General features: G+C 56.6%; 1 protein-coding gene and 1 pseudogene across 1 annotated transcript; both read right to left on the bottom strand.

Moving 5' to 3' along the window:
• Positions 1 to 613: 613 nt before the first annotated feature.
• LOC138062763 (olfactory receptor 14A16-like) lies at positions 614 to 1,381 on the bottom strand. The gene has a single exon (XM_068921769.1). It carries the CDS (start codon positions 1,379 to 1,381, stop codon positions 614 to 616), a length of 768 nt encoding a protein of 255 aa, XP_068777870.1.
• Positions 1,382 to 2,649: 1,268 nt separating this feature from the next.
• LOC138062762 (olfactory receptor 14A16-like) lies at positions 2,650 to 10,006 on the bottom strand (annotated as a pseudogene).
• Positions 10,007 to 10,302: the final 296 nt, after the last annotated feature.

The following is a 10,302-nucleotide window of genomic DNA, read 5'->3' as shown; positions in this document are numbered from 1 at the left end:
CACTTGCCTGCACATCCATTGGGTTTGCCCTTTAAGTGTGGGTGACTGCACTTGATTTTGTGAAGCTGCATTCACTGCCCACCCCAGGGCACATGGTGCCCTTGGAGATGCCCTGGGCTCTCCTGGAGGCTCCATACTGCCTTAGAGAAGGACAGGCATCTGTCTCCAGCCCTGTTGGATGGGAGAGACCCCTTGACCATCCACCACCTCCAGGAGCCCTGGGCACCCAAAAGTGACAGCTGAATCCCACCTTCTTTCACTAACACATCACCTATGAGCTCATCACCTTGAGCCCATGGAGAACCCTGGAAAAGCATCGGGGTCTCTCAGCGTGCAAGTCTTCAAGCACATTTTTGACCCCAGTTTTGGAAGGAGAGCCCAGCCTGAAAGCATTGCACAGAGGAAATCCTCTTTTACTAGACCTAAGCCAGCTCTGACCCTGTGACAGACATTCACAGATTCCTCTGTGTCAAACAGGATGGGTTCGGGCTGCTGGAGAAATGGGATGAATTCAAACCCTTCTGTCCAAACATGATTATCAGAGAGACAATGCCCACTGCACAAAAGCTGTCTGAGACAAACAGGAAATTGCTTGTGAGGAGAGAAGGGCATCTTATTTCTGCTGAACTAGAATCAATTGAATCAGTTTGTTCAGGGCAGCTTTGAGCTCCTTGTTCCTCATGCTGTAGATTAGGGGGTCCACTGCTGGAGGCACCACCGAGTACAGAACGGCCAGCACCAGATCCAGACCTGGAGAGGAGATGGAGGAGGGCTTCAAGTAGGCAAACAGGCCAGTGCTCATGTACAGGGAGACCACGGCCAGGTGAGGGAGGCACATGGAGAAGGCTTTGTGCCTTCCCTGCTCAGAGGGCATCCTCAGCACAGCTCTGAAGATCTGCACGTAGGACAGCACAATGAAAATAAAACACCCAAAGAATAAACAGGCACTAACCACATTAAGCCCCACTTCGCTGAGGTAGAAATCTGAGCAGGAGAGCTTAAGGATCTGAGGAATCTCACAGAAGAACTGGTCCACGACATTGCCTTGGCAGAGAGGAATGGAAAATGTGTTGGCAGTGTGCAGGAGAGCATTGAGAAAACCACTGGCCCAGGCAGCTGCTGCCATCTTGACACAAGCTCTGGTGTCCATGAGGGTCCCATAGTGCAGGGGTCTGCAGATGGCAACGTAGCGGTCATAGGCCATGACTGTGAGAAGAGAACACTCAGCTGACATGAATAAGGCAAACAAAAATATCTGGACAGCACATCCTGCATAGGAAATGGCCCTGGTGTCCCTCAGGGAATTGGCCATGGATTTGGGGATCATGGAAGAGATGGAGCCTAGGTCGAGGAGGGCGAGGTTGAGGAGGAAGAAGTACATGGGGGTGTGGAGGCGGTGGTCGCAGGCTACGGCTGTGATGATGAGGCCGTTGGCCAGGAGGGCAGCCAGGTAGGTGCCCAGGAAGAGCGAGAAGTGCAAGAGCTGCAGCTCCCGTGTGTCTGCAAACGCCAGGAGAAGGAACTCGTTGGGAGAGCTGCTGTTGGACATTTGCTCTGCCTTGCTTCAGGACACGGTCCAAGGAGGAAAAGGCATTGACAAGTTAGGACAGGCTTCTCTGAGCCAAACCCATTGCCCTCCTCAGAGCAACCCCCACATTGCCTCTCTCCTTTACCTTGTTTAGCTCCCTTCCCTCACCTCTGCTTTGGGCTGAGTGTGCGGCCTCTGCACGAGCAGGGGCCTCTGCCCATGGGCTACAGAGGAGTCAGCCCTGCTCCACCGGGGCCTGTAAATGGAGGTGTCAGACTGTCCTGTGCAGTTGGTGGAGATACCTGGGGATGGGCACGCTGAGCAGGGTGAAGGGGATTTGGTCTGGGAATCAGGGGGAATATTCTGTTTTGCTCATTGGGAGAGATGAATACAGCGCTCATGCCAGCTGTGTCTGAAAGAGAAGGTCCCTGCGGGGGACGCATCTCTCCCAACCTTGCCCTCTTGATCACAGCTGCCTGTATCTGAGTCACTCGCACCAGATCCCACTCCAGCATGGGAGAGAAACAGTGCAGTGAAGGCAGGGGCTGACCCAACCCTTCCTCGACCTCTCTGCCCCACTGACATGGACCCTGCCCTCACATCAGTTCACCCTCTGCACTCTTTCTTCAGGCACTGTCAGGGGAGTGGGAAGTTCCTGCCTCCGCTGCAGCTGAACCCCCTCCTTAACCCCACCGAGCGTGAGAGCAAGAACCAGAGCAGCACAAAGAGGTGAGGAAACTGTGAGGACTACTGTGACGCTCCGACCACAAGGAAAGCAAGGAGCAAGACACAGACGGGCTCTCAGGAAAGCCTTCAGCTCACCCAGCTGTGCTCACCACCTCCCAGACAGCAACCAGAGCAGGACAGTCACTCTCAGCCCCTTTGTCCCGCAGTGAGAAACAAAGCTCCGCTGGAGGTCGGGCTGCTGAGGAGGGGGCTCATGCCCTGCACCCCCTGGCCTGGAGGGCAGAGGCTCTGCTGGGTGGGAGAGGAGACACAGAGGGGCTTCCTTAGGGGAACATGTCTGCACGGAAGAGGTTAATGGGGAGGTCTCCACATTCCCCCTCCCACAGCATTCACGTTTCCAGCTTCCTCTCTTTCACTGATCAGATCTTCCCTGCTCAGAGCTTTTCCTCCTGGGAAATGGGAGCTGCTTCTCTATCCCTCGTCTTCTCCCTGTCAGCGCGCACAGACCCCATGCAGAGTGGGGAAAGAGTTTTCGGAGGTTCCTCACAGACCTCTTGATCTCTCTCTGTCAAGTCTAGGAACGTCAGTCTGTTGTCCAAACCTGGCAGCTCCTTTTCCAACCCTCCCACCTGCAAAAAGCAGGAATCGGAAAGCAGAGACTCAGGAAAGCTCCTGATCTTCAAGGCAACCCCTGCCATGAGTGACCTCCTGCAAAGGTCCCTTGGAAATACCGTGGGGGTGAGCTGGAGCTGAGAGCAGCCCTGACCCACACAGCACCCTCTCGATAGCAGAATGAACCTGCTCTGAAGGGGGTCGCTCCTTCCACCCAGACCTTCTCCCCACAGCGCTGTGGGGAGCTTCCCGGGCAGGCTGAGGGCTGACCCACGCAGGCAGCAGAGTCACTGCCCCGAGCACACAGCACCCTGGGGCACAGGGCTCTGCTCTGAATTACAGCCCTGCGCACACCTGGGGGTACTCCCTGGCTTCACAGCCCTGCACCAGCCCTGCAAGCACGTAGCCCTCATGCCCTGTCCCTCTGACCGTGTGGCAGCGCATCCCTGCTCTCAAGCACCTCCTGCTCCAAACAGCAGAAGCTGGGAGAGCTACCCGGACAGACGCTCTCAGCTGTGGAAGGTGCCAGCTGCAGCAGAGCCCTCCAGGAACCACAGCAGCGGTGCCCTGCAGCCAGAGACTTACTGTGTTAGGGGCTGTGAAGGTTCCTCCCTGCAGTGAGCTCTCAGCTGTCCTCCCATTCCCAACTGCCTTTAACTTCTGAGTCGCTCATCTCCTCCTGGCCCCTGCAGGCAGTGCCCTGAGTCTTGCTGCTCCATTCAAAGGAGCTGCACCCGGACAGAGCTGTCTCTCTGCAGCGCCTGCCAGGTTGCCCTGGGCTCCGGCAGTCCCAGGAGCCAGGCCCAGCTCAGGAGCAGAGGCCCAGCTGAAGACGTGACTTTCTCTGTCCCCTGTGCGCCCTCGAGATGGTTCCAGGGCTCCAGGGCTCACAGTTCCTGAAAGGCAGCAGACTGATTCCCCCCTGACTGATTCCTCATGCTGTGATCTTCTCAGAGGCACCGCAAGGCAGGGGGAGCCATCTGCACACACACAGTAACAGCTGACACAAGAGAGCTTGAGTCTAGGGGACCTTTAGAAACTTGGGGAACAGGAACCTCATGGAGTTTTACATGGAGAAGGGGCAAGTCCTGCCCCTGGGGAAGGGTAAATCCCATGAATCAGGGCAGGTTGGGACCTTACCGGCTGCGGTGTGACCCTGAGGAGCAGGATGTGGGCGCTGTGAGAAATGCCATATGAGCCAGTGGGGCACACTCATTGTGAAGAAGGCCAGATGACCACGGGCTGCGTTAGGAGAGGCGTGGCCACCCACACAAGGGGCGCCATTATCCCCCTCAACACAGCAGACCTCCTGCAGGCAGGTGGGCTTGGAAGAGACTGTGAGGTTACTGGTAAAGGATCCGCTGGTAGGCCAAAAGTCTAACCAGAGGGGACATTGTGATGAAAGCCATTGTTTCTCAGAAGCTCCTTGGATGGTAGGAGGCACATGGCTGCAAAGGTGAACGTGATGTCCCTTCTGTCTCTGCAGGTGATGGGCCAGCAGCAAGCACATTGCTGGGAAAGTGACTGTGAGGTCACGTCTGTGCAAGCAGCTTTCACGCAAGAAGTAGGCCCATGGATTGGATGTGGCAGCAGCTCATTTGCTTGGATGCTCATGGTGAGGTCACTGCTGCCTGAGTACCCAATAGGCTACCCACAGGCACAGGGCTAGGGTGCTGATTTTGTGGTGTCTCCTGTCTTTGCAGGTGATAGGCCAGCAACAGGCACATGGCTTGGATGTTGATTGTGAAGCCTCCTCTGCCTTAAGACCTGACTGGATAACAGCAGGCACATAGCTGGTCGTGTGCATGAGAGAAGCTGGAGGGCCAGCAGTAGGCCCCTTGGTTTGGTGGATGATTGTGAGGTGACTTCTGTGTGAGCAGCTGAGAGGTGAGCCTTTGGCTGCGGCCTAAGGCAGGTGTTTGTGACGTCAGTTCTGCCTGAGGATGTGGTTAGACAACAGGCGCAGAGCCTGCTGACCCAGAGCCTGCAGGCACAGAGCCCTCACCCTGCTGGAACACTCTTGCCAATGCAGCCCAGGAAACCGGGGTGGCCTTTGCCACCAGGACACTTGTCTGGCTCCTGCTGCTTCATGTTGTCTACCTGGACCCCCCAGGCCCTTCTCTGCCAAGCTGCTTTCCAGCCACTTGGCACCTAGCGTGTCCTGGTGCATGGGGTTATTCTTCCTTAGGTTCAAGACACTGCATTTCCTTTGTGGAACTTCCTGAGGTTCCCCTCTGCCCATGTCTCCAGCCTGCCAAGGTCCTTCTGAATGACAGGGCAAACATCTATTGTATCATGGCTGTATTTTAGGGGAGGATTGTGTCACAGAAACTTGTAGGGCCTTAGGAGACCCAGGACCATGCAGGTGACTGAGAGGTCCCTTCTGTATCTGCAGGTGATGGGCCAGGAGCAAATACATCGGTTGGAAACTCTGTGAGATCAATAGAGTCTGAGTGCCTGATAGGTCAGCAGCAGGCCCTTGGGTTGGATTTTGATTGTGAGATCACTTCTGCCTTAGTACCTGATTGGATGGCAGCTGGCACCTAGCTGGATCATGTCCATCCAGGCAGTTGGCATGCCAACAGCAGGCACCAGGGCTTGGAAGATGATGATGAGGGTACTGGATTCTGACAGGCTGGTGGTCCCAAAATCTCCAAGGCCAGTTGGAGGCACATGACTGTGAAGGTGACTGTGAGGTCACTCCTGTCTCTGCCAGTGATGGGCAAGGAGCAGGCACATGGGTGGGACCTCACAATCAACAGTGCAGATGTGTCCCCTTTGCCTGCCTCTCCCCATCCTCCTGCCCTTATCTTCTTTTGGCTGGGATGAGTGGTGGTGTGATGTGCTTCTTGTCCTCAGAATGGCTCCTTCCCAATGCCAGCCACTGAGGTTCTTTTAAAAGAGATGACCTCACCATCAACATCATAGCTGTATCACTCTCATAGTAGGACCCTTAATAGATTGAAAGTTACATTTTAAATCTGCTAAAAAGGTTGTATTTGTAATTTGTGTGTTCTGTCACTCATACTGTCCTTTGTGTGACCCTTAGTTAGTTAACCCTTGTGTCTCCCCTTACGTTATCAAATCATTGGTGGGGAGTGATTGTCTATCAAAGGGAACATTCTAGAAAGGTGACAGGCCTAGGCGCTAGTCAGCAATGGGTCCACATGCTAATGAAGGATCCAAAACGCACCAATAGGAACGCGGATCCGAACAAAGTGTGGCCAGTGGCAGTGTCTTGATGCCTGTGGTCATAGAGTGGTCCACCTATAAAGAGCCATGCGCCCCTACACTGGGGGGGGGGGGGCACTTTTCCTTGTGGGTGACCCAGGAGAAAGAAGACAAGCTGAAATCACGAAGAATGGCATCGGGGAGGAAGAAACCTGGGTGATCTTTCTCAAGACCTGAAGAAGCCAAGGGCATATTCCTCGACTGAAGACGGCTCCACTGGAGGCTGTGGGACGGCCAGAGGAGGAGGCCCACCACCAACGCCGGGCTTCAGGGACTCACCACACTCCCTCCCCACCCCTCCCGACCTGGGATGCCAGGTCAGAGCTTCAGGATCCTCATTTACCCGCGGACACGAGTTAACCCTGGAAGGGCAAAGCAGCACACCCTTTCTGGTGTGGCCTGCTTGATCGTAGGGCCTCTGGCTGCGAGGCAGCACATTCTCCCCCCACTTGGCCTCCTTGGAGATGAAGAACTTCACCTGGGTGGTGGCACCCTCTGTTGAGGGTGGCCTGCTTAGGATACAGGTGCCTGGACCTGGAAGCGGCGCTCCCCACTCCGGGAGCGGCCTGTTTAACCCTGTCCCCCACAACCACCTTACCACTTTCATGCGTATTCGTTGAGTGTCTTCTGAACTCAAACCTCTGTGTGTGCATGTGTATGTTTGACTATATAACTATTTCTGTTTACTTTTATACTGAAGCTGCAGGTATACCATCGTAAATAAGTTACTACCTTGTGGTTATATTACATTGTTATCAATATTATTATAGTTATTATCATTACCATTTATCAATTCAGTAAACTTTGTTACATACCTGTTCACCACCACAATTGTAAGCTCCTTCATAAGGAGTAGGGACACCTATACAACCACCAAAACCGGTCTAGTGTATGGAGCCTGCTGGATTACCTTACAAGGGCAAAACGCCTATGAACTGGTTCAGTCGTTCTGTGGAGGCCTCCTGGCAAACGAGTCCAGCTGGGAGAGCATCATGGGGAAGATCTAAAGGTCCCTGGCTCAGCCCTGGACTTGGAAAACTCCATCATTCACCCCAAGAGGCTCCGAATGACTCTTCCACCCTGCCCTCTGCCGTTTCCCATCAGCCCAAGTGGAGTCCAGCATGGCCTGGGGTCTCTCTTCCCCACGGGGATGAGAAGGAGAGGGAGGGCCTTCACCAGCCCCACACTGCCCTTTCCACCCGTGGCCTTGGCACCTGTGTGTGCCTGGCTCTGCCCACTTGCCTGCCCCACACTCCCGGCTGCACTGGAAGCCCATCCACATCCCGGCGCTCCCACCCTCGAGCTGCCGTCCACCCCGAACCTGGAGCCCGGCCACCCACAAAGGCATCGCCCGGCCAGTGCCCCAGCCGTGCAGCCGAGGGCAGGGGTCTTCGCCCCAAGTCCCCTGCTCCTGCTCTGCTGCTGGCACCGCTGCTGCTGTGGCCAGGTCAAAGGCTGCTGCCGCCAGACGGCCCCGGGGCCCGAGGCAGCTCCAGCTGCCTGCAGGGCTGCACTGGAGCCGGTGAGGAGCGGGCTGCGGTGGGGCTGGCAGCACCAGGGTGGGTGGGCAGAGGGCAGCTGCCCTGGGCCCCAATGCGGCTGGGGCTGGGGCCAGGGCTGGGGCTGGGGCCGGGGCTGGGGCTGGGGCTGGGGCCAGCTTTTGCCTGGGCATCTCCCGGAGGAGCCGCTGCACGGGATCCTCCAGCTCTGCCCCGGCAGCAGCACCAGTGCTCCGGGGGCTGGAGGGGACGTGCCCAGACGGGGGCAGGGGCAGGGGCTGCCCGGGGGGAGCCCCGAGACCTTGTCCGGGCAAGCAGGGCTGGAGCGAGGAAAGCCAGAGCTCAGCTGGAGCTGGAACCAGACCCCTCGCACATGGCAAGGGCTGGAGTACTATTAAATAACCATTAAATGATCCCCCAGAGCCTTGGGGATGGGAGCAGCCAGCCCCTGCCCAGCCCAGGCTGTGCCCCACGCGGGGCTCAGCAGACAGCCGTGCTCCGGGACCTGCCGCGGTCTGGTGCAGGAGAGAGGCCGTGCAAGACTGGCCTTGTCCCCTCCGTGGGGATGTGCAGAGCTGCAGGAGGACGCAGCTGGCCATGCACCACCCCACCGCTGGGGGAGCAGCCAGCGCTGGGAGGGGTGACGTGAGGGGCTGCTGCAGGACGATGGGCCTGGGGCAGCTTCCCCAGCGTGGGCAGGCAACGCAGGCAACAACCTGGGCTCTTCTCTCCTGCTCCCTCCAGGTCCTCCCAGCCTGGCGCTGGCCCTGCAGCAGTGCCCGCTGCAGGGGGCTGCAGAGCTCTGGGCACTCGCTCCACAGCCCCAGCCCCTCGCAAGGCCACAGCAGCTCCACGGGGCAGAGAGGGGGCTCAGCTGCCCCACCAGCCCCAGGGCTGGTGGTGCTGCCCTGCAGGACCAGCAGGCTATGGGACCATGGGGTGACTCCCCATTGGCCGAGCTGCTCAGGACAGACCCAGCTGGACCAGCATCATTGCACCTGACCAGCCCCTCCCCAGGGTCTGTGGCTGTGCAGGATGCTTGGAGCAATCACAGGGCATTTCCCACTGCTCAGCATGTGTCCAGAGGTGACATTAGACCCAGCCCTCTCCTTCTCCTGAGACTGCAGTGCACACACTGCCCCTGAGGTTCCCCTGTGCTCTTCTGCTGGCTCCCATATTCCCTTCCAGAGGGATGGGCATCTGTCACCCACCCATTGATATGTGGGGCAGTCCCAGCAGATACCCCTTGGTGACTCATCCTCCCCAGGGGCCCTGGGCCAACCACAAGTGACACCTGAATCCAGCCCTCGCTCCCTGACACGTCACTCTACCAGCTGCTGTCCCTTGGCCCATGCAAAACCCAGGCATGGCAACAGGGCCCTTTTAAGTGCAATTCCCTGAGAACATTCTTGGGGCCAGCTGTGGAAGAAGAGCCCAAAATTCAGGCACAGTATTCAGGAGATCTCCTTTTATTACAGAGATGCTAAATGGGAGACCAGTTCTGACATAATGACGGTAGATTTACAGAAGGCCTCTGGGTCAGACAGACAGGGTTTGTGCCTCTGGAGAGGTGGGAGTAATTCAAACATTTGTGTAAAAACTTGACTATCATAGACAAAACAAAGCACAGGAGTTGCCTGAGACAAAATGGACATTGCTTGTGAAGAGAAATGGGCAGCTTTAGTGCTGCTGAACTAGAAGCAGCTGAATCAGTTTCCTCAGTGCCTCCTTGAGCTCCTTGTTCCTCATGCTGTAGAGGAGGGGGTTCACTGCTGGAGGCACCACCGCGTACACAACAGCCACCACCAGATCCAGAGCTGGGGAGGACATGGAGGGGGGCTTCAGGTAGGCAAACATGACAGTGCTGACAAAGAGGAAGACCACGGCCAGGTGCGGGAGGCACATGAAGAAGGCTTTGTGCCTTCCCTGCTCAGAGGGCATCCTCAGCACAGCTCTGAAGATCTGCACGTAGGACAGCACAATGAAAATGAAACACCCAAAGAATAAAAAAAGACCAACCACAATAAGCCCCGACTTCCCTGAGGTAGGAGTGTGAGCAGGAGAGCTTGAGGATCTGGGGAATCTCACAGAAGAGCTGGTCCAGGACATTGCCTTGGCAGAGAGGAATGGAAAATGTGTTGGCAGTGTGCAGGAGAGCATAGAGAAAACCACTGGCCCAGGCAGTTGCTGCCATCTTGACGCAAGCTCTGGTGCCCAGGAGGGTCCCGTAGTGCAGGGGTCTGCAGATGGCAACGTAGCGGTCATAGGCCATGACTGTGAGGAGAAAATACTCAGTTGACATGAGAAAGATAAAATGAAAGACCTGGGCAGCACATCCTGCATAGGAAATGGCCTTGGTGTCCCTCAGGGAATTGGCTATGGACTTGGGGACAGTGGTGGAGACAGTGCCCAGGTCGAGGAGGGTGAGGTGGAGGAGGAAGAAGTACATGGGGGTGTGGAGGCGGTGGTGGCAGGCTACGGCTGTGATGATGAGGCCGTTGGCCAGGAGGGCAGCCAGGTAGATGCCCAGGAAGAGCGAGAAGTGCAAGAGCTGCAGCTCCCGTGAGTCCGCAAACGCCAGGAGGAAGAACCCATTGAGGGAGCTGCTGTTGGTCATTTTACTCCCTCTGGGTATGGGGCGACTGTCCAAGAAAGAAGAGACATGGTGAAGTTAAGAGAGACTTTGCAAGCAAACTGCCTCCCAGAACGTCCCACTTGGCATACAACCCCCTACTTTGCCTCTCT

Source organism: Struthio camelus, chromosome 29 (assembly GCF_040807025.1).
Source record: "Struthio camelus isolate bStrCam1 chromosome 29, bStrCam1.hap1, whole genome shotgun sequence".
Classification (NCBI taxonomy): domain Eukaryota; kingdom Metazoa; phylum Chordata; class Aves; order Struthioniformes; family Struthionidae; genus Struthio; species Struthio camelus.
Note: the sequence above shows the minus strand (reverse complement) of the source record. Positions and strands in the feature narration are given on the sequence as shown.

Coding starts and splice junctions, on each gene's coding strand:
- LOC138062763 (XM_068921769.1), bottom strand. CDS start 1,381: ATGTACTTCTTCCTCCTCAACCTCGCCCTCCTCGACCTAGGCTCCATC.